The sequence below is a fragment of the Ascidiella aspersa genome, chromosome 8 (genome assembly GCF_963924565.1).
Source record: "Ascidiella aspersa chromosome 8, kaAscAspe10.2, whole genome shotgun sequence".
NCBI classification, from domain to species: Eukaryota; Metazoa; Chordata; class Ascidiacea; order Phlebobranchia; family Ascidiidae; genus Ascidiella; species Ascidiella aspersa.
The window spans coordinates 11,657,595-11,682,273 of NC_139454.1; the positions used below are offsets into that span (position 1 = coordinate 11,657,595).

General features: G+C 36.8%; 1 protein-coding gene across 1 annotated transcript in view; it reads right to left on the bottom strand.

Moving 5' to 3' along the window:
- The window catches only part of LOC146136124 (uncharacterized), a 32,362-nt gene that overhangs the window by 1,000 nt on the left and 6,683 nt on the right, over positions 1-24,679 (bottom strand). Inside the window, exons 2-12 of the mRNA XM_083396165.1 lie at positions 23,339-23,481; positions 8,831-8,918; positions 7,636-7,723; positions 7,373-7,506; positions 5,387-5,573; positions 3,956-4,501; positions 2,746-3,843; positions 2,562-2,643; positions 2,273-2,369; positions 773-815; positions 258-351 (exon numbers count right to left, since the gene is read on the bottom strand). Coding sequence (XP_083252291.1) covers positions 258-351; positions 773-815; positions 2,273-2,369; positions 2,562-2,643; positions 2,746-3,843; positions 3,956-4,501; positions 5,387-5,573; positions 7,373-7,506; positions 7,636-7,723; positions 8,831-8,918; positions 23,339-23,481 — 2,600 coding nt within the window. The remainder of the gene's footprint in view (positions 1-257; positions 352-772; positions 816-2,272; positions 2,370-2,561; positions 2,644-2,745; positions 3,844-3,955; positions 4,502-5,386; positions 5,574-7,372; positions 7,507-7,635; positions 7,724-8,830; positions 8,919-23,338; positions 23,482-24,679) is intronic.

Genomic DNA, 24,679 nt, shown 5'->3' on the forward strand with positions numbered 1-24,679 from the left:
AAAAGTTTTTCTGGCGATAATTGGTATTGTAATTCCCCGAATGTGGATAACAAATTACTTAATTATAGGAACATTAAACAATGTCGCCTTTATAGGCTTAACCAGATGTACTTACAGTTGGTCCTACTTAGTTATGAGACAAATCTGAACTTTCCCATCATGTTAAGCTATTGTTCTAAATATCATAATTTAGACAGGTCAGGCCATCTAGGTTTATTACTAAGAATTTACAAAATATCCAATGGTGTTAAACTTACTCAGAATCCTCACTACAAGTGCTAAACGAGTCACTGGATACATCTTGAATGCAAGAATAGGTATCAGACTCTAATCCGCTTGTCGGACCCGCAACTGAAATAAACGTCAAAATAATAATTGTTTATCTAAATATATTTTAAGTCTATCGTAATCACGTTGCCATATATATATATGAAAAATCTTCAGTTTTGAATTTCATACTAAAAACACCCTGTGTCCAGGTGCAAAAAAGCATTTGTTTTGCGCTTAATTAATTTCTTGATTCGTGTTTCTGAGCTGAACTTATAATAGTGTGTAATCGACTGCTATACTTCTTATCTGCGTTTCTGTTACTTTAATTTTTGTTTTGTTATTTTTCATAAGTTCCTTTGTTAAGTTTTTTGTTACATTTTCGAATATGCAAGTGTAAATATATGTAATTTCATTTCATTAGTTTTCTTATAATCATGCCTTAAAAAAATTGTTAGCAAAAACAAATAAGTTTTGATAAGCATTGATAAATAATTGAATTTACCTTTCAATGTAGGGGAGTTGTTTGTGATATTTGGGGCTCCATCCTAAATAAAAATGCAAAACAGTGATGAATAAATTAGAACAAATAGTTAAAATATCAATCGAAATTATTTTATTCGAAAACCATCTTTACTCATTACAAAAATGGTAACTAGAAAACACTATAATTTAGCATTTGCATGCGATTTTATAACAAATAACAACCAGCAGGAACAAAAATAACACGTTTTTTCAAGTGCGGATCCAGAAAATTTTGTTTGGGGGCCAACTTTTTTTCAAATATGACGTAACAAAGTTACCTCTTAACGTGACGTCATAAACAAGTAACCTTAAGAACGTCATATAGTTAATTTGTTTAATTATTATTCAAGTTTAAGGTTGGAGAGGTGCTAATACTTTAAATAAAAAAGCTACATTTTTAAGATGTCATCGATTCGCGCAAAGCGAAAAATATATCGTTTAACTCGTGCCTTCCAAAACATTCATTTTCGAGGGTGCGATGAGACGCACGCCTCTGGGTGAAAAGAGTTTCAAAAAATAGAAACAGACATATTCTCATAACATAATAGAGTTTACGCGATTTTTTTCGCAATCACGTATTGTTAAAGTAGGCAAAAATTGCCCTTCCTGAATCTGGCCCTGATTTTTACTACAATGACCTAATGTGATTCCATTTCTGTTAAAAAACACATTCTACAAAACACATTAAAGTGGTAAAAATAAAACATAAATCGTGAATTGAATGTACTGTTCGAGATCACACACTTCATAAACAACTAGTTTCTCCCTACAATGTGTCCTGTCTGTTTCATTTCAATCCCTTGGTATGTGTTACGGATAAAAGACGGCAACTATTTATGTGATAATTTCACTTAAATTCATCACGTCTGGGAGCACCCTTCCGACTGTTACCTCACACCAGCTTTGTCGCACCTTTTATCACGTCACACTGCGTCATGCTAGGAGATTTATTTTTTTAATAGCATCCTGATGGCGACAACAACGTCTCAAATTTACAAGCAAATTCACGGTGACGCTTCAGAATAGAGTTACAACATTTAAAAAGAAAATTGGACATCTGCAGAAAAGCCTTTGTTGTCAAACGAATTGCTATGATGCTCAAAACACGAATGACATTTTACCGAAACATTTATTTTATGTGTTGTTATCGCCCCCATCACGATGTTTTTTTATTTTTAATAAAAAAGTTGCATCTAAATCAGTACGTTCGACAAAATAAAAACTTTTATTATTTCCTTATCAGGGCTAAAATGCACTTTATAAATGAATATTGCGGTCGATGATGTAACATTAAAATTAGTTTTACAATGTCGCATTGAAGTTAAGCTTTTTTGTCAGCGCAATAGATAAAAAAAAGCTATCGGAATATACCAATGGTTGCAACCTTAATATTTGATTCACATTAACACCTGCATTCAATAACAGTATTAAACAAATTTGTAGGTCGAATTTGTTCGTTACGAATCTACATTTACCTTACCTTAGAAGTCGTAATTTGAATTTTTTTCTTCCCACCATGTGTCTTCTTTGGAGATAAAGTTGAGCCTGTTGAAACTAGATTGCGTCTGTTTTCAATTCTGAATATAAAGTAAAAAATAATCAAAATTTAAGAAATCTATTTCTGATAGCTCCATATATTTTACACAATTTGTAAATAAACGGCAAATAAGTCGTCAAAAGTTGATTTTACGTCGAAGTAATTACGAAACTACACCGATTTCAAAGTTATTCGCAAAAAAGTTCAATAGATTATTCGGGACACGTCATACTTGGTGGCAGCCCTTCGTAGTTTGGCGGCATTTATGTTCTTCTGCGAAGGTGGTGGTGGTCTCACTGGAGCTGGTTTGGTTGCTGCGAATCAAAGAAAAGCTCGTTAAAAGTACAAGGAAATGCATTAATAATCCCCAGATTATGTTTGGAAGTCTCCATTTAGTTACAAACAAAACAACTGACCCTTTTCTTCGAAAGACTGCTGCGGTGTTATAGAAGGTCTTGGTGGCGGGGGAGCGGTCGGTCGCATTTTCGGGGACTTTCGGTTGTTATGACCTGGGGAGGAAGTGGGGGAAATTACCAGGGATTTTCCCCCTGTTTCGGGGCTCCCCTTAGGCTTAGAAGGGATATCTGGAAGTTTCGTGGAGCCTATGGACTCGTTATTTTTGGGGCTGTCGGCTGGAGAATGGTCGGCCAAGTCCGGCGAAGTGACGAGATTTTCGTCGATGGCTGAGTAAACGTCGCTGCCTTCGTCATATAAATCAACACGATCGGTTACGGCATTTTCTACAGGTTTCATATCTTTTGTGTCTTCCCATTTCACTTCTGTTGACTGGGAAAGGTTTGGCAATTCGCTTGACTTCGAGTTGTCGACTTGAGGCGATAAAACAGCTTTAGATCGTTTAACAGGACTGAGAGTTACAGGCTTCGTATCGAACTGAGCCACTGCGTTGGCAAAGGCATTGGACGCATGTCGAGAAACTACGGGCTTCGGTCGATTCTTAGGAAGTTCGCTTGTTCCAGCAAAAGCAGTAGGATTTCGTTTTGAAGGCAATACATTAACTGCTTTCGTTTTCAAATGTACCTGTTTGTAATTAGGAAGGACTGATGAAGAATCATTCGACGTGGTTGAATTTACTTGTGACTTAACAAAGGGTTTTGGCTTTTCTGGCTTTTGAGGTCGCTTTATTGGGGAAGACAGCATTTGTGGGGTAATTGATGGCTTTTCAGGGGATACCTGGGACTTTTTCGGAATTCCAGGAATCGGTTTAGACGGCAAGAGAGGGACTTTCTTTTTTCCAGGTGCAGCGATTTGTTGTGTGTCAGGTTTAGGGGGTGGGTAAGTAGGTTTGCATGGAATCTTCGGCGTGCTTTTGACAGTCTCAGATTGCAGTGAAGTTTCTTGAAGGTTAGGATATTTTTTTGACCTCAATCCGAGAGTATTCGCGTTGTTTTGCCGTTCCTTTATTAAAACCGCCACGGGGTGTACTTTCTGTTTGGTATTGGTGAGTGAGGGCAAAACAGGCGAATCACCAGGTGCTTTCCGTTCATTTTCTTTCTCTATATTGCATGAACAGTAAAAAAGCTAAAGTTTCTCCAGATTATTTTTCGTATTTCACGAAGAAAAATATAACAATAAAAAAACTCATTAATATCAAAAACAAAAATTTACCTTGATTGGTTTCCACTGGTGCTTTGGGTAATTTCGGGGGCTTTTCCTGATCGCCAAACAAAGCCCCGCGTTTCGGGGTTTCAGGGGGTGTTGGAAACTCCCCGGAGCGAGACAAAAATGGCGAAGGAGGTCTGTAAGGTAACTTAGGGGCGAAGGATTTAGCTGTTCGCGGTAAAAGCGGGGGAGGTTTTTCTGGGGTGCCGGGCGGTAAGGTCGCGGCCATATTTGGGTTAAGAGGGGGTAAAGCCGGTGGGAAGGGCGCGTTTACGTTACAAACCTGTGGGGAAGCGTTCATGTCCGGTGTTATGGGCGGTAGTGGAGGAGGCAGGGGTTCGTTCCCAATTGGCGCAAGAGAGGGGAGAGTGGGGGCTTGCAAGGGTGCGTTTACAGCTGCACTTGGAGGGGGCATTGGAGGGGACGGGGGAGGTTCTGTTGGCATCGACGATTGTCTCCCCACGATCGAGTGGTCGAGGGGTTGTGATGTCACCTCCTCGGATATTTTTGGTAGTTCCCCTGTCTTTGGTGTTGGTGGAAGCGGCCTGGAACCTTCAATGCGTTGCAATTGAGTGAAAAACGTAAAAAGGACAAATTAAGTTTCTCGAAACAATTGTTGAACAAATGCAATTGCAAAATCGCCGCCATATGTCTCAACACATTTTGAAAATTTTGCATACCGCAATTATTACGTAGAACTGGCATACGGCAATTCAGTCCATTAATCCTACGAGACCCACGTTGTTTTTGTTTAATAGTCAAGAGCATATTGGCTTGAAGGCATACAGTGTTTGTTGCCAAGGTATTAACCTGACAACAGTTGTAGTATAGATGACGAGGAAAAGAAAACAAAAGCTTTAAAATGACTGTAGGTAAAGCTAATAAAAGCTTGCAAACATGATGCGCAGATATAATCAACCCACTAGTACTCCAAGAATAGGATTACCCTATCAAGTTTAATCTTGCAAGGTAAACAAGGTACGACTGATTTTGTTGGGCGTTGTGCTTGATGTGAATATTTGCCTGTTTGCCTAGCCTTGTCTGCGATACTTAGCTGACAATGCCAGGTAAAACACCGCTAGATAAACAAGGAATTTTAAAAATAGTCAGGCAAAATGCACTAAATGTGTAGGTATTTTTAAGTTGTTTTTCTTAGGTTTTATCGCCAAACGCACAATCTATGTTTGCTTCAGCATCGTGTGATAAGTGATAACTGTTGACCATCCCAACACAAACAACGTAATTTCTCACAAAATAAAATTAGGATTGGAAAACTTAATTGTTCAATTATGCTGCTATTTCACTGTTTGTTTTATCAAATAAGAAATTTGTTCAATTAGGTACTATGCAAGAACCCTATACTTTTATACTATTATACGGCATGAAGAAAACCAATTCTTAATTAGATCTAATACTAGGCATTTTTACGTCACAAACCTCTTGAAGACGACGAAGAAGTTTCGGAGGTCGAAGTTGTGGGCGGGGCAGGGGGAGGGGCAAAGGGCATTGATATTGGTCGGTTGGAGGGTGTGGGGTTGTTTGAAGTAGTTTTTCTTAACTTGACTTGACCTTGGGGTAACTTTGGAAGCCGCATGGTGGCGCTAATAGGGGGGCGTCCCCCATTCTAAAAAAAAGAAATAAAAATGAAGTTAGTTTTTCGCCTATTTTAACAGTTTTTACTATTAGGTTTTGGCTTATCAGCAAATTGTTTTTTTGCTAGCATTGGAAAACTATTGGAGCAAAACATAAAATCTACATGAGCCAGTCATCCGTTTTAATATTGTAACAATCACTGCCACATCGAAAACCACTTCATGAATTTATAATTAGTGTAATAGTAAGAAATATTGTTTACTTGCTCGTTTGATAAAGGAAAAATAGGGATTAAACAGTTTTGCGATTTTGCAACAATCAAACACTATTTTGTGCAACTTGCAACAGTTGTGTATAAAATACGATAATAAAGTTAGTTTGGTCATAATAGAAACTTAATTTTTATAAAGGAACGTTAAAGTAGTACTTTTAAGTTGAAGGAGAAAATATTAAGAGTTATAAACCATTTATACCGTGACAACGAAACGTTATCCTTTAGCTACAGTGGTCGGCAACCGCCGGTCCGCGGACCAGTGCCGGTCCACAAGAAGTTCGTTACCGGCTCGTAGCAGCGTTGCCAAATTAAAATTTTGATATAAACCCAAACAGTACGTAAAAGGCCGGAAAAAGCCAGAAAAAATAAATAAATGTATTTTTTAATTTAAAGCACATTAACTTTCGTTTACATATGCTTGATTGGTATGATAAAAATGCTTGATTGGTATGATAGAAAATCACAACTATTATCAAGAACTCACGAGGTTCTAAATCTAAACCAAAAGCAGCGGTCGGCAAATTGTTGGCCGCGGCCAAAAATTGGGCCCCAGAGCCATTTCTAAGGGGCCGCAAGTAACTTTTGAATAGCTTAAGACTTAAGTGGTATCATGTAGTTGTTGGCCGCGTGACAGCCGTACATTTATTTACCTTTATTATAAAAGTTGGTGTGGAATATAATTTTTAAAGTGGCTCAGCTTGAAAAGGCTCACTTGCCAAATGTGGTACCGAGAGCCTGTCGAACTATATTTTTGCCAACTTTAACTGTATGTAAACGCAAAATTTTTCGCGCTTCGCGTGTATATCCTTCTTTTATATTATGGTTTACATTATGACATGGCATGGTTTTGGCTATAAGGCCACTGTGAAATATTTTACCCTAAACCTAACTTTCCTGAATCCGCCGCTGTTTATGTAGTGTATTTACGTAGTGGTCCTTCAATAACTCGAAAATAGTATTTGGGGCCGCGACAAAAGGATTTGCCGACCACTGATCTAAACAAACCAGTGTGCTAAGACTATATGAGTTGCATAGCACGTTCACGACATTTACAAGTTGTTTTGTAATAGAATCAAGTCAAACAAACAATGTTCATAAACAATGTCCCATAATAAAATGATTTAATATTTTGATGTTCAGACAGGAAAGTTTTCAAAAAAATGTATGCCATTTAATTAGTTCATTGAAAAAAATTGTAATAAATTTCCTTTGATAAACAGTTGTTGTTTTAAGGCCATTGGAAAAAAGGTTGCCGACCCCCGCTTTAGCACATGTCATGATCAAACCAAACTTGACCATTTAAATATACAGGGCCATTCGTCCTATTCTGAAAGTTAAATTTTGTGGCACTTGAAGACTTTTTATACTTGATTAAACAATCTTTTAAATAAAATAAAAGATATTTCCTATACGATCAAAAACAACGTTTTGCTTGATATTGTTCTTAAGTTCAATATCGGTTTTTCCCTTAAAACGTTCAAGGGAAAGCCGACCCAATGTCAAAAACCATTAATTCAGGCAGTATGTAGCCGATATGTAACTGAAATCTATCCAACCTGATTATCTTTATTCTTGCCTCGTTTGTTCTGGCTGGTCAGTTTACCTCCCATTGACAATGTCGTCGCTAATCCCGTATGTGTTGCTGATGACGTCACGAACTTCGTTGACAAATCAACTGAGTCGGCCGAACCTTTCGCATGCAAATTTGACAACAGTTAGCAATCGGTTTGTGAACGGCACCGTTGCATTGTTTCACGCTTGAATGCACAACGGGAGGAAGCGATAAGGATTGTTACGTCACGAATTACAGGAAACTTACTTTGGTTCGACTCGAGGTCCAAGTAAACTGTGGAAGGATCTGGATCCGCATTGCTTCTATTGTCGGCAAGATCACTAGGAACCGATTTCTAAAAAAGGAAAAAGTTGACTCGACAACCCGAAGCTATGATTAACTTAAGATTATTCCTTTAAAAATTTAGGCGACAATAAGCGGTTTACTGTTCACACTTGCACACATTGTCGAAAGCTTTTTTCGCAGGAAATTATGGAACACACGGCCACACGCTAATTGACGTCGCTTCAACAACGATTAGTTTTAATTTAACAGATAAACAAGATACATCGAGCACAGAGTTTAAAATCTTATATAACCAATTTTTGTAAATGTATTTTAGCTATTCTAAAGCTTTTTAAATAAAATAAAACGGTGATTATTTTTTCCCCATTGAATCTTAAGTTCCCCGTTAAAAATGCTTAAACAAAAGCAAAATAATTTTTACAGAAATAACGCGAAGTTAAAGGGTGAAATTTTGAACATATTCGTGTGAAACATTTATACAAACACGTAGCGCTATCAACGTTGAATGTACCAATTTTTTTAAAGTTAGGTAGATTGTTTGACGTAATCGATGAGTAGCAAAACTTGATATTTTAGGAAACCATTCCATTTTTTTGCGTTAAGTAACATAGGCGAAGTCTAAAGACAATTGTAAAGTGTTCCTTTAGCTGTGGAATTTTGTGTGATACGAGTTCAATTCTAAAGGGACAAACCCATTTTTGCGTCGTTGGGGTTGCTCCAAAGTAACCGTGCAACCACGGTCTTGCAACAACAACCAGGGCGGGTATAGTGAGCCGTGTTGTCATTAAAGCAAAACAAACTCCTGTCTAGACTGACTGCAACGTTGCCTAACCACAAATTGAGTATAATCAGGCTAAATTCGAGTTTTATCAGTTTCGATTAAAAAACAGGCGCCAAACAAGCCAGAGAAAAAGTCAGTTCGAAAAAGTTTATTAAATCAGGACAAGCAATGGAAACACAATGCACATTTTCATAAGCGACTATACCCTTATGTATGGTTCAGCAAAGCTAACAGAATGCATTTTTATCCTAAGGTGTTTTTTCACATTATTTTCTCGCGATGCCTGTAAAACTGTTAAAATCCGAACACTTTAGGTATGGTGTGTTCATTTACCCAGGTGGTATGCTATTTATACGACTGTTGCGTTGAGTATACCTGATGGGTTGGTGTTTGCTGGGATGAGACGCTTGACGGAACTGTATAAATTCCATCAGATGCTTCGTCTTGTGTGTCGACGGGCACGCTAAAAACAACAACATTAGTCAAAGGGATACGACTGCCGTATCTTATCATTAGGGGAATTATTGTTGGACTGACAAAGAGGTAAATTTTAGACATTTTTTTGACTTAATAGGAACTTTGATTTAACAACGTGGTATTGTATCAAGGACTGCTCGGTGTTGTCAGCCAATTATCAAGATATATTTTTGGTATTTAACGTTCGGTGGAATGCAAATGAGTTTTTTGGGGGTATAAAGAAATATTTACAGACAGACATAAAAAGTGTTTTTTTTTAAAAGAAGACTGTTTATTTCAGATTAAAAAAAATGTTTATACCAAAAAATTGTTTATTTCAGAAAATTTACTAAAAGCGAAAAGTTTAGTGAAATACATACAGGATAAACAGCATATCACACCATTAACGCAGACCAAGAAAACATAATTGTGCACCCCCACCACAGAAAAAAATACACAGCAAATACTTGTTGGAACATTTGTCCGAAATATAGATTTACAACTATTTTAATCAAAAACAAAGTTCGAGCTGAACCTGATCAATAAACCACTGCGGGTGAGTTCTGCGGGCTCGTGTATATTTCCCCCTTTTTTATAAGATAATAATTAATGTGCCGTTAAATTCATCCATATACGCACCGCACTGACCTACGACAACAGTACACATGTGTAGCAGTAAACGCCGAATTGAGGTAGAAACTGCAAATTTTGTTTGGTTTGCTTCAATAGGAATCCTTGATTGGCCGACTAGTTGTTTTTTCAGAAAATATATTTGCATTTTAAATTTTAAAAAATTGCTCGTAATTTGTGGGCACTGATCGTCTTTTAAATAACTTACGTTGTTGGACAACACCGCAGATACGAATCAATGTTACTTCAAACCAAACAATTCCAAAGTCCTAACCCAGCGGTTAACCTTCTTCTAAGTATTTATGCAAAACAAGTGTTGCAAAGTGGAAATTGCTTATATAATTTTATTTACGTAATTTGTTTGTATAAATATTTTTACTTGCAATATAGATTTGTTTGAATCTTGGACTCGGGTCTTACTTGCATTGTAACTTAAAATATGCAACCTGGACTTGTGGTATTTAGTAAATAACTTGTGATTTAAATCACTTCATTATTATTTGTTTGCAACGCTAAAGAAAATTACATTGCTTTTTCAAAAAATTCTCAACTAGTGCTCATTGTCTTACAAATATCATCGCCCCATAAACAAAGACATATTTTTAACGATTTGCTGTTTATTGCAATATTAATGAAAGGTTTTGTGCTAAAACAATTTTGCGATGTTATGCTATAATTATACTTCACATGAAAACAAAGTTATAAAGCAAAGGATTGTAATTATATAATTAGTATTTTTAAATAGCCCGTACTGGCGCATTTATAACGGTTATGTAACCGGATCTTCCAAAAATAACAGATGAAAGTTTTACGATATGGTTGTACAAGGCCACCGCATGTATGATTATGACGTCACAATGTCACGACTGCGTCGCATTGTATAGATAAGATCGCGTAAATAAATCTTAGAGCTACCGATTTTGGCCGTGTGCTGTACCCAGTTGCAGAAGCCCTCAAATTTTGCACTGTAAGATTGTGGTACGTTGCAGACGATTGATTGATACGATAAGTGATCTTTGGAGGCGCCATATTGGACTTGCTGAGCAATTAAAGTATACAGTAGGGTTTGGCGATGCATGTTCCACAGAGCAACTTGTTCTTTTTACGGTAACCTTACGTCAATTTAAAAATGTTTTAAGGTGTGGAGACCATGATCGGGAAATATTTTTTTAAGCGAGCGCTCTCATTTGTAATTAATAGAAAAATCCCTCATGAAAATGTGATAAGACAAGAAGCTAAGGTTGCAATATCAAAATGTCAATCGTGCATTAAGTACATAGCTTCCTTGAAAATCCAAAAGTAAACGACGTTGGGATATTTGGAAGTAAATGTCAAACAAGCTGCAGAGAACGGAATTGCCATTTAAAACATATTCCCGCAAAAACGATTACGCCATAATTCTAATTAAATCCACGTTTGACATGCGCGGAATAGTGACACTAATCCGGCCGATTTTAACCTATTTAGACAGGAACACGATTTGAGTTTATTTTTTTCGCATGTATTGCCGCAAGCATAACAACAAAATTTGGTTTATGTCGTACTAAAATAGAAAATCCTGCAGTTTGCTTTTTAAAAAAAAAAAACAAATATTTAATACGTGTTCTTTAGGCGTGGTTCAACGACGGTGGGCCAGACGCATTTAGCATTTCCTTAACATTTGGCGGTATTTATTTAAAACTTTACCCTAACCCGAATTTTGATTCAGAAGACCATTTTTTTAAAGTCATCGTATATGGCTGGAGTGGCAAACTGTCAGAGACCATCTCCTCTGGTAATTGTAATTAATAACCAACGTTTCGGCAACCTATTCAAGCCGCCAAGTTTTTGATTTATATTACCATGCCTGGTAGCAACAGTTTAAATAGTCAGAGACCATGACTGCAAAAGTTGGGCGAAATGAATATTATCCTGTTTCTTCACGAACAAACGATAATACCTTTGCTCAGATAGATTTGTTATAAATGTTGCACACTAATAGTAGTGTGTTTAGGCTAAACCTAACATAATTTGCGTATAGGCAAGCGAATTTTTATTCAAACTTCAAGACTTTTAAAATATATGCCATCACAGTGTCAAAAAAAGCAATAGAACCTGTCGAGCGGCTCGCGAGATTCGATTTAGCCACCCCTGGTATTCGCAGCAATCCGCTAAATATTTGTTGCCGCATCTACAACCTAAATGCTCCAAGACCGTTATTGTTTATTAACATTAAAGATAAATGTTATATCAATTTTTTACCATTTTACATGCATGTTGGTCTGTTTGCTAATAAATTTATTGTAACCTAATAAAACATACACTTATGCCGATTGACTTGTACATTAAATACATCGCAGAATAAATTAAAAATTTTACAATTTTGCGGTAAGTAGCTTGACATGGGCAACCAAGGTTCTATTTCGAGCGTTTATGTTTTGATCATCGAGACTGATAAGGCAATGCGGACGAGGCTCTTCTATATTAAAAAAAATGCTTTCTTAGGCCAAAAAATACTTTGCCTGTACGTTTTGATTAGGGAGTGGCTTTAAATCTATAAATAACTTTTTGCTTATCGGACCCCTGCCTGTAACATGTCATTGGAACTCCATACCCCATAAAATACTTATAGAGGTTATAGCAGAGGCCAGTAACATAATTCTGGGTCAAACGCGTCACGAAAACAGGTCAACACACTCACGTTTTGCGCTGCCTTACGCATGAAAAGGTTACGCACGCTACGATCCAGTTCACGGCGTAACGCAATACGTAAACGCAAGCCTTCAGCAAAACAAGCAACGTGACCTGACGCTTCTGTTCATACATTTCAGTCGGAAAACGCAACACATACAAACTGGTCCTTGACTGGCATTTCACGCTCAACGCCAAATCAGGAACCCTAAATACAAATCTTGGTGAAAATCACATCAATGCATTCTTTAAATAGCAACCATTGACGTACGTTAAATAATCAGGTACACAAAATATGCCTTTCAAGATATTAAGTTGTGGCCAATTTTTTGCAAAAAAAAGCAGTAAATTGATAACAAATGAATTGCAAAGTCAAAAAGGTCGATTAGATCGACACTCGATACGAGCTTGTATCATCTTCAGTTAATGTGTTAAGTGCCGAAACGTCTTAATAATCAAGATGATGTCGATCTACTCGACCTTTTTGCTTTTCAATTCATTATCAAGCTACATTTCAGATCCGTGTATAGTGTACCGAAGCAGTAAAACGTATGTCTGAAACGTAGTAATTTCAAGGCGGCAATGGTTACATATAGTTTCTCATTTTTCCAATTCTGGAAAGGTTGAGGAACAACGACATGCGACTCGAAATGTCACGAGAATGTCACAGAAAGCGCGCGAAATAAAATGATCGGACTCGGAACGAAGAAAGTGACCACTTCTTATTATTAAATTATAAGGAAGAAAGGCCAGCAATTAGGATTGTTTAAGATAAAGCCTCAAAGTCGTTTTCACTAGTATTGATGCCATTCGATGCCCTAAAACGTGTAAACTGAGTGATGCGCGTAATTGTGGTGAGCATTACGCCGGAATGATTTTTAAGTCTAAATAAGTTGGCCTTGCAAATAAAAATTACAATCTTCAAGGTATTTACTTTTGATATATAAATACTTTTTGGGCCGTTTTTATTGACCTGAGACTCAAATACAAAGCTCTAATTTGGGTAGACCCTTTACAGGCTTTCCAACGCCACCGATTTGGCCTTCCAAAAGGGTACACGCGGGTAACAACAAAGCGGAAAACAAAACTGATTTGTAGGAAGTTGGAATGTTTGATATTGCCGCTGTATTAAAAATCGTTATTGATTTGCATTTTAAGGACTTTGGAGTTGAAGGCTTAGTTACAATTCTAAAAAACATAAATCCGTTTTAACGTAGACCATGTAAAACCTTTTCGTGTCTCCAGTTTAAACACGCGGTAAAGACAGTTCACTTGCATAAATCGCGCCACCTTGCTTATTTATGCGATAAATACCAGGTGACTTTAACCAAACCCTGCTCATATGCCGGATCGTCTATTTGTGTCCTGCGTCGAATACTGAAGAAACGTGCCAAAAGATACCACTGGATCGCATTAGATAATAATTACGAAAATATTAAGATAACCAACGTACAGACGATGGTACGAAAATGCAAGGCGGGCGGGGAGCACCTATACCCCGCCCTAAAGGCTTGCCTAAGCCTGCGAGCTCAAAGCGTGCATTATTTCGACTGTTTATACGCGGATCACGTTTCGATGCAAGGCAACGAAGATAGGATCTATACCTTACATCAGTATTTAAGTAAGTTTGGTGGACAATGCATAATATCGGCACTGGCATTGGCTATGGCCTGCCACGATTAGCGGGCATTTAGAGGTGGTGCTAACCCCAAAATGATTTTGATCATCACGCTTTCATTTTTTCTAAATTTGGAGAAATGCCGTCACAGCCCAAACACGCAGACACGTGTTTACACAATTGTAATAATAAATAGTACTAAACCAACTATGGCTGTATAGAATATAATAGTTTCAACCAATTTATCCATTCCAACCAGCGATCTTTAATTTTATTTTTTTGAATTGACAACAAGACGACAATATGAAAAAATGTAGTGGTTCTCAAAGCAATTAAGACATTTCCTAAAATCAGGGGCCGCATTTCTAAGTAACAATAAGACGACACTAAGATTTCGTTTAGAAATGTTTGAAATAAATCGAATGACAACTTCTTTCCTTAGGTTACTTGTGTCGTCTCGTTATAACGTAAACTTGTGACGTCATATCTGAAAATTTGCATGTGTGCCGGTAAGAACAATTTTAACGTTCCTGCAAGAAAATTGTTCTACCTTCACCCGTATAGCAATGTTTTGGTAATACCTTAGGGCAGGGGTCGGGAACCTTTACAGCGAAAAGAGTCATAAAAGCCGAATATTTTTTGGTTGTATTTTCATGAGAGTCATATTATATTCTTCAACATCTATATTGGGTTGTCAAAAATAGTAATTTGAAATGAGCCGTTTTGAAATGAGCCAAAAAGAAAACATATATTCTATAGAAAGCACGAAAAAATACTTTGCCTAAGTTTGCAAACATTTAATTACGGGGTGCCACAGTACGAACAGGGGCTTTTATATACAAAGGGATTTCATCAAACCGGCTAACAGCCACGAAAAGACAAACAGGATTCGCGCTAACCGCGGAAACTTTTGCTATTATACTTAAAAAAAATACAGTTTGAAAGGGGTCATGGCGGCGTGGAGTTCTATTCAAGTCATTTCAAAAAATATTAGCTCAGATTTATTTGCGAGCAAGATTGCATTTTCAAACGAGCCATATGGCGTCCTCAATAGGGCCCTAAATGGATCGTGAGCCATAGGTTCCCGGCCCCCGCGTTAGGGAAACAGAAATGCGAAAATTCTCCAGTGATTTGGCATTCTTTAAACTTGTTTGACCTTCTGTTCTCGGTTGCGCAAAAACAACAAAGTATAATCCAACTACGCCGAAACCTTAATCGGATATGCTACAATATTTACACTTTAAGGCGATTTCTGTGCGAAGTCCATTATCCAGGTGCATATACAGGCTTAAAGAATGACAACGATATTACACACAGGTTTACTCGTTCTTGGAACAATGCAAAATTTTAAACCTAAACCATTGTTAAATATAGAACTGTCTAAATATAAAAACACGATTATGCAGCTATAAAAGGAGTTGTTTTGTCAGTAATGATGGCGATAGTTGGGCAACAAGTATTACCTTATACAAGCTTTTAACATTTAAGCAATCCTAAGAACAAAAAACTTATCGTAAAGTTCAAAATTATTAAAACCAAATTTTAGACTTATTGTATGATGCTTGAAAGTTGTTATTAAATTTTTTAGAAAGAATGTAAACCGACACGACATATAAACATAGTGACATTTGGGATTTGCAAATTTCCCTGCAAGAACATGACATTCAGAACGCCACCTAATCTTTGTGGTTGTAAATCAGGTTAGAATTACTAAACACGGCCCGTAACCCCCCCAGCCTAATCCTAGTGGTTACGGCGCTATTAAAAACAACTTCATTTTTACGTCCATATTTGTTCGGTTCACTGCAGGATGTTGTCTATAAACTGTAACTCAATACCAAACACGGATCAGCTAAAACACAGCCACATCGATCCCGCGTATCGAATGTTTAAAAGCAGGTGATGCACAGCATGGGTGGCTGTCTAACTAACACAAATCGGCTTTTAGGGTTGGTAAAGCCTTAAGTATACACAATCTCGGATATCGTATAAGATAACTGGATTGGCGAATGCAAAGTCAACGCGTCAATGCTGTCTGCCTATAAGAGACCTTGATAAAAATAGAATGGCATCTGGTATTATAGCGAATAAAGGTCTATCTTTGGGGTTCATAAACATAGCAACTGTAATACAAAAATAGTCGAGCTTGAAGGAGCTATAACATACCATCCGATTGAGGCCTTGATTTTGCCTGGGCATAAAACGAGTAACCTCACCAATAATAGTGAAATAATCAGAACATGGAGGAGTTAAAAAAAACAGCAAAACGCTTTTATTCATGGGATCATAAAAAAGTAAGAAACACATTAAAATTATCGCGTGGCGACAACCTATAACAGAAGTAAATTTTTGGCGTCAACTCTGAAAATTAGCAAACCTCGTTGAAAGAATTATACGTTCAGTAAAACGTTACAAGTGTCGCCAACTTTAAATCAGAGTTACAAAGCGCTGCAAAGCAAAATCATGTGAATAAAATAATATGTTAAGGAAAGTGGTATTCGCTCTTTAGGCCTAACCTAAATTTTCTCAAATTTCCATTTCCGAGAAATTTGTCTACGTACTTGGCGGTTGCATTACAACTCATAGCAGCAACAAGACCGTCCTTCAGTCTTGTGTACATTAAACCGAATCTAATAAGATAAACATGGCATTAAGACGGGCGGAATCATGGGACTAAGCCTTAAAATCGCCTGTTCATGCATGGCTACCATGCCTCCTGCAGGTTTAACAGCAAACAAAGCAAATCGCTAATTTAAACGCGACTATTAACTATCAGATCCGGCTTGCAGCACGATGTATAGAACTCGGAAGAATTGTAAGTATGGTGTAAGACTTAAACATCGTGAGACGTCTAACAGAGATTTAGCACTATAATACGAAGTTATTATACCATAATGATAAATGAAATATATGCGGATTTATAAAGGTTTGTAACTCTTAGTGGAATTAGCTTGGTATCGTGAGAACTCCATATCCGCCAAAAATTGCTTTCAGCTTATCATAGCTTCATTCGACTTAAACTGACTTTAAATTTTTCTACGTGAATCAAACCAAAAGCTGGTTTAAGTTCGAAGTCATAACGTTTTGTGTTGTAATCAGTTAAGTCAATTATTTGACTTGACTTGGAGATGACTTGCTCTAATAATGACTTGACTGGTACTTGACTTGCGTAACTGATGACTTAAACTTAGACTTGACTTGTTATTACACATTTTGAAACAACTTGACTTGGACTTTCAAAATGACTTGTTTACAACACTGCGTTTTAGGCCTATAGGTTAGTAGTCCCCAAACACTTTTTTGTAACGTCGTGGGTAAAATGTGTTGCACTTGCAACGTGTCCAGTGATAGAAATATTGGGTATTTTTACACATATATTAACAGAACAGCATAGAACGAATCAATTGGTGCTTTTTGTAACAATGAATTCGAAGGTGTTTGTCATAGCATCATAATACATGTAAGCATCAATTAACTTTAGACACGACATGGAATCGTTGAGCGACGCCTTTGAAACATTAAACCAGCGTTTCTCAACCGGTGCGCCATGGAAGGATGCCAGGTGCGCCGCGAGCAAAAGGAAAAAATAATGTATAGGTCCTATTATATAAAACAATATCTAAATCAGATAATTAATCTATAATAGACTACCATAAAGCATAAGTACAGGCTTTAAGACCACCGACATAATTACGCCAAATTCGCAGTAAGAACCACGACAGAATAAGACCTAAAATAGTCCAGATAAAACCTATACATATCAAAATAAGTTCAAAATTAACCGGAATAAGACTTAAATGACAAAATAACGTTTTTAGTCTTAAAGGCTAGAGTCCCTTAAAAAAAATTGCAGGCAATTTAAAAGAAATACCGGTACAACTCAAAAATTTTGCGCTTGCTTCGCTCGCAAGGTGCGCCGCCATGTTTCCATACGTCTCTAGGTGCGCCCCCAAGTAAAAAAGGTTAAGAAACACTGCATTAAACCGACGTATAGTTGGACAACCACTGTTATCGGGTAATAGAATATTATGTTTGCAATATTGAGAATGTGTTTCAGTCAAATTATTCCTTTTTAAAGTTTTAACAATAAATGTTTCGCAACGCTTATTTATGCGGCCGTTGTTTTTCACTTTGCCCGTGCAAGGTAAATTATTCGGTGCAGGACATGGTTTTTAATACAAACAATAGCAAATTTCGAACCCTAAAAAGAGAAGATGTTATGTGCAAGAGAAATAGTTCTTCATGACAAGCTATATATACCAGCGCAGCTATAAATGCATATAAATCCAGTTAAGGCGTGTTTACCAAGTCCAAGACATTGTATTAAAATTAGAAAAGCCTAGTTTACTTAAGGAGATACAGAGGCAAAGGGTTAATGCGAAAGATATATAAGAGGTTGAATAGGACAGCATTGTATTAAAGGAGAGGTTACGGTTTTGCATTTGTTGTGATCTTGTAGATTTAGAACAAGGGTACCAAACATTTTTTCATGAAGGGCCGGATGACTGTAAGGTAAGGCCTGACGATCGCGGGCAGGACAAAAAAATGTGTCGAACTTTATTAAATTGATTATCGTTAAACGATGAAAATATTGCCGCAAAAACTGTTGTGAGCTTTAAATGTTTGTCGTTCAGTTTAATATTTTATCAAAATTTGACTACATTTTAACTGTACTTTATCTTTATTAAAGAAATAAGCCGTGGGTCGTTAGAATCACCTCTACAGACCGGATTTAGCCCGAGGGCCGTGGTTTGGAGACCCTAGTTTAAAGGGTATGCCTGTAAACAAGTTGATGTATTTCTCGTCTTATTCATTGAAAATATATGCCATTTTTAGGAACACGCAATAAGACCTAAAAAGCCACAATATATGAAGCAGAAAAAAATCTATAAAACCATAGTATTAAGACCAACGACATAATAATCGCGAATATGCAGAAATGTCCAGTACATAATAATATCGAAATCGTCTGAATAAGACCTAAATCAGCCTGAATACGTCCTAAATTCATCGGAATAAGGCCTAAATGGCCCAAATACCGCCTGAAACTGTAGGAAGAGGGTATGGAACGATAGTGGGGCTGTCGGTCTGTCAATGGCCGTTTTGGTGTCGACGTTTGGATGGCCTAGTTTTACAGCTCCTTAATTTGAGGCGCCGCTTTTTGGGCAACGGATTTTTGGCTCTGTTTGGGGTATTTGTGGGTAATGGGTGGATTTGGGTCAAAGGTTGAAATTAATAGGGAAGTTAGTGATGTACTTTGGGTTGGGGTTTGGGTTAGGTAAACTGTCGTCTAGGCCTGATTCTGAGCATTTAGGTCTTATTCCGACAGGCTTAGACCTTATTCCAATCTAGACAGTATTACGACTGTATAGGTATTAGTCCTATTTTGGTCTTATTCCGACTGTGATTTATTCCGACGTTGGTGTTGTTATTATTTTCAGTATTATAGCGAATAAAGGTCTATCTTTGGGGTTCATAAACATAGCAACTGTAATACAAAAATAGTCGAGCTTGAAGGAGCCATAACATACCATCCGATTAAGGCCTTGACTTTGCCTGGGCGTAAAACGAGTAACCTCACCAATAATAGTGAAATAATCAGAACATGGAGGAGTTTAAAAAAACAGCAAAACGCTTGTATTCATGGGGTCATAAAAAGTAAGAAACACATTAAAATTATCGCGTGGCGACAACCTATAACAGAAGTAAATTTTTGGCGTCAACTCTGAAAATGAGCAAACCTCGTTGAAAGAATTATACGTTCAGTAAAACGTTACAAGTGTATTACGACTGTATAGGTATTAGTCCTATTTTGGTCTTATTCCGACTGTCTTATGGCTGAAGTCTGCGATTGAGTCAAACATATTTTAGTTTAATTACCTTAAAGTATAATGTTTTAGTTTAATTACCTTAAAGTAGGCTATAATGTTGTATCACGACCGGAACACATTTTGCATATATACAAATCATCTTAAAGGGTCGTATGTTGTTGATACAAATTTGGCTATACCTTAGAAATCAGTGTTGTAATGCCATGTCAAGAAATGTTAGCCAATAGAAAGTGTTCAAATAATTCCTGGATTTCGAACCTCACAATGGACGTTTAAGTTTCTACCTGTGTTGTTTACAGCTTGCTGCGCTGCCACTGTGGGCTGTGCGGTCACGGTTTTAAAACTTATCGTTATTACTTCTCTCAAATAAAGTAATTTCGTTAGCTTTACAATAATAAATACGGCGTCAACAAGCCTATCTAGGAAGTGCACCAGCCCTATTTGATACTATTAAAAACAATGTGTTCTTTTGTGTATAATTTTTTTAAACGAGCAATTTAAAAAATTGCTTAGGAATCGTTTTTTTTTAAGTTTGAGAACCATTGGTCCAGTAGCTCGCCTGTAACGCAGATAATATACGCTTTTCTAAATTCTCTACGCGGCAAAGAAAGGTGAAAAGCGTATTTGTGTTTGGAGCTTATATGTTCCAGACATAACGGTAAACAATAAATGTAAAATGGTTTGACATATAAAACATGCGAAATTAAACACCCACTGTTTCCAATAACCTTGACCAGAGCCCTAGCCTTGTTCAGAGAAAATTTACTGAGAGAGTGAGGCCTATTACCGTGGGCCATGAATTTTCTACAAACTGTGGAGTAATGACACTATAACCACGGCCTCCGTCTGCGGTCGTGTCTTTGCAAGGTTGCGACCAGATCCCGGGTTGCCTTGAATTTTTGCATGTAATCCAGGTTTGTTATCCCCATCAAGGCTCGCCATCGCCGAACCTGTGACATCTCTAACGCTTAAGTGGATTACAAGGGCAGGGCGGTTGTACTGTACGCATGTCCGGTGCACCGGGAGGCCCAAAGCATCCTTGGGAGCGAAAAGAGGCAGGCCCTGATGCGCAGAGCTCGAAAGAGCTTTTTTGTAATTTGAGTCGCGTTATTTCGCTTGATGGGCACATAGGCCTACGATCAATGTAAAACACACAGAATTTTTTTAACTGGACTCGTTCTGTGAAAAAAAGACATTTTTGCGCGATGGTATAAAAGTTCTTTACAATAAGTAATATTTAATTCATTAACTTGATCAATTTTATTAATATTTTCAAATCGTTCTGTGCGACCCTGTCGCATTGTTAGCACGTAGTTTAGAAGCTGATATTAATTTAAAAAAATGATTAAAAATAATAACAAAAGCTACATAAAAATTGTTATGTTGCAATAAATAGACCGAAATTTGATTTACGCCCTACTTTGTTTATTTATCACATTTAGAAAATTGAGCACAGATAGTTTCGTCGCAAGAAAAATATATTGGTTGGTAATTTGTTTATTGTTCTTGTTTGTCATGATTTCAATCTGTCTTGCCTGTTTGGCATTTTAGGAATAATAATAGTTTGATCAGAATTTCGGGATGACCTAGATAAGGAAAGACATAACAAACACATTTAAGGGACAGGTATCATACTTGTTGCCTAGTCTAAATCATTTCTTGGTAATCTTTATGTGCAAATCGCATAATCACACATGCTGTGGTTTTTATCTCAACTATATACAGTTGAAGCGGCTTACATTTGAAAAGTAATTTAGGTGTGACGGATATGCAATTTTTGTTCACTGGCATTGTATATGGCGTTAAACCATCAAAACAGTTTTATCTATTTCTATGTTGACTGGGGAAGCCATTTTTTCTTTTAAGAAAACCGTTAATGTCAGGACTTGTTGTAGTTGTTGTTTGTTGTTTTTGTTGTAGTTGTTGTTGTCGTTAATGCTTTGCTCAACACATAAAAAAATAACCACGAGGTTGCTGTTCATACAAGTTGTTCCTTATAACACATACTCTAAATAATTTGTAATTCAATGTCCAACGTATTTCATTAGTTTTACTGACACTTTAGATGGGTCCCCTTTTACATTAGAAGGGGAATTTCAACAGGGGTAAAGTCAGGTGTCCATTGATTGTTTGGATGCACGTTAAGCAAGCGTGAAATCGCGAGCTAAATTCGTTCTCAACGTCGCCATAATTGCACATCGAACCTTTGCACGTTTGTTTAGCTGAAGGGAAATATTTCTGGGTAATGTACTGCAAATATTGCCGCACCTTATACCTCTATACATAGCAATGTGGCAATTTACTTAACTGGCCGTTTATTTCCTAAATGCAAATGTATTTCAAAAGACAAGACTTTTTAAGGTACGAATTTTTAAAAGGTACGTTTAAAATCGCAGAACAACTTTTTATTTAAAAAAAAGGGTAGTTCGAGTTTTTAGGATTTTGCTAATTTTTGCAAAGTTGATTAAAATCCCGTTAAGATGATTATATATACAATATCAACAACCAGACTTTTCAAATGTAACAATATTTTTGTTTGATATGTAATGAAATTTTAAAAATCGAACCGCCTTTATTGAAAACACTGTTGTAATTTCGAGGCATGCATGAAAAATGAAAAATCAAACAACATTACGTAACGGTTTGTTGATACTAAAACAAAATAGACCAGCGAAAGATATCGAATAACAAGGACCTGGTAGACACTTTTGAATGTTAGTATAACACTTCTGGATATGGTGTGACACAAAAATTGAAAGCAGCCAGTGCCAAACTTCAAACATAAACCTAATTATTTCAATTGATTGTCTGGGTCCCGAGTAACACCAGCACAAGAATACGTCATTCGTTAATGTTAAACAAACGTCTGCGCGCAATTTAGTGTGGCACGCTGCGCACAGAAATCCGTTTGCGACAAATTAAACAAACAATTTCCAGGCCTTCTTCAGGCACACTTGCCAAAGTACGATTAAGATCAGATTTCATCGCCTGGTTGCAGCAAAATAAATGCTTTTGTTGTTATACCGGGTCGTGTGTCATGGTAAATTAGAGAAGTGTAAGCAACGCTCCGCCTTATCAATAGGTTCCATCTATGTACGACGCTTAAACAAGGCCCAAACGTCAATACAACAAAGCCTTGTTAGGTTAAACACGGCGCAGACTGGTTATTACTGTTACTCGAAGATTGACGTAAGCGCGAAAACGTTTAAGGTGTGTGGTGTTCTTGCGGACGCAGAATAGCCAGAAAGTTCTCAAAGCAATCCTCGCCAAAGTTACCGAAAGACACCCACAAAATGATCTTCAGTAAAAACTAATAACATTTCAAAAGCAAAAAAAACATTTTGAATCAAAAAATGTGTGCTCTGTTGAGTGTGTTAATTAAGTTGCTTTTTAATTTGCTAAAAAATGTACTACGCACTAAATAAAACATACAACACATGTAATATACGTTTTCTTGCTGGCCTTAGTGGTACTCGCTTCAATAAAAACTTCTATAAAACTCGTACTCCTCACAAAGTATACTTACTCATATTGTTGGACTCCGCTAACCTACAACTTAAAACCATTTCGTACTGGACGAATAAAATGAACAGAGATAAGTCAAACATGTCCGATCTTACCACTATGCGAAATTAATTGTTTGACAGTATTCTTTTTTAACTATTACAGGATTTTTACCTTACAAAACTGTCGTACTCGGTTTCGCCTCTCAACACCAAAACGCTTTGATTTCGCACCAAACCACCACTAGCTGGCTTGCGGGAGGGTGAGTCCTGGGGGGAATTCCCCAAAAAGGTTGGTGACGTCACAGCGTCTTCAGCCTGAAAATTGAAACACAGTTTTTGTTATTTAGTAAGCGCTAGCATTGAGTTACACAAAGAAAATGATATTTGTAAGTGAGTAAAGTTGGTACACGTTTAGTTAAAGTTTTAAACTTTGAAGCTCCCCTGTGAATGAGGCACTTTTGTTTATTTGAAGTGCCAACTGTTTGCGGTTGTGTTAGTAACACGTTAAAACCAGCGTACCACCCACAGAGAGCTCTGTATACGCTTGCATAATCCATCAAATCGTCATCAAACAACCTTCAAGGACGCGCGCTAAATTTAGAAAGGTTTTCAAGATATTGTTTGGACCAAATCGGTTAAGCGCTTGGTCGACATACATCAAATACTGCGAGGCCGCTTCAAAGGCGGATTTTGTGAAAGGGTTTTGCCATGCCACAACTCTCAATTTTCGGTAACTTTTTTAATTGATGAAATTCTAAAAAAAATTTATTGTACTAGAAAATATGTTTAAACTTTACTTTTAGGTTATTTCGTCGTAGAAAATATGTATTTTTCATTTGTTAAATAATCTAACATTTACCAGACAAAGTATGAAAAAGTTTATTAGAAATGAGTTAAGTCAAAGTCAAGTCGTTCGCGAACAATAGCAAGTCCCAGTCAAAGTCACTGTCATGACATGTCGAGTCCTCAAGTCATTTACAATAAAATATTTTTTTTAATTACTGTAAAACTTGTAAACTCGTCCTATCCTCAGCGACATTTTGATTTGCAAAGAAAAAATTGCAACATATATTGCTATCCTACTTTGGAGCAAAATGGTTGGATGTTGTAGGAAGACGTAATAAGAATATCAAAACCTATAAAGAAGTAGGTATCATTTTGAACGTTTTCGAATATCTCTCTTTTCAGCAACAAATGAATAAATGAATAAAAATGTTATTCCAAACGTTGAAAATGATACTTACTTCTATATCGGCTTTGATATTCTTTTTACGGATATCCAACCGTTTTACAATAAAAATTATAGTAAAATTAAGCGAATTTTTCAAGTCAAGCCAAGTAATTTTCGCGCTAAAGATTTAAGTCAAGTAATTCTATTTAAAACAGAAACTTAAGTGTGCATTTTATTCACGTCATTAAATTAGGTGTTTATACAACGGATTTTTGCATTGGTATTTCAGATTAAAAAGTTAACCTAAAATAGTAAATTTCAAATTTCTGAAATTTACTGCTA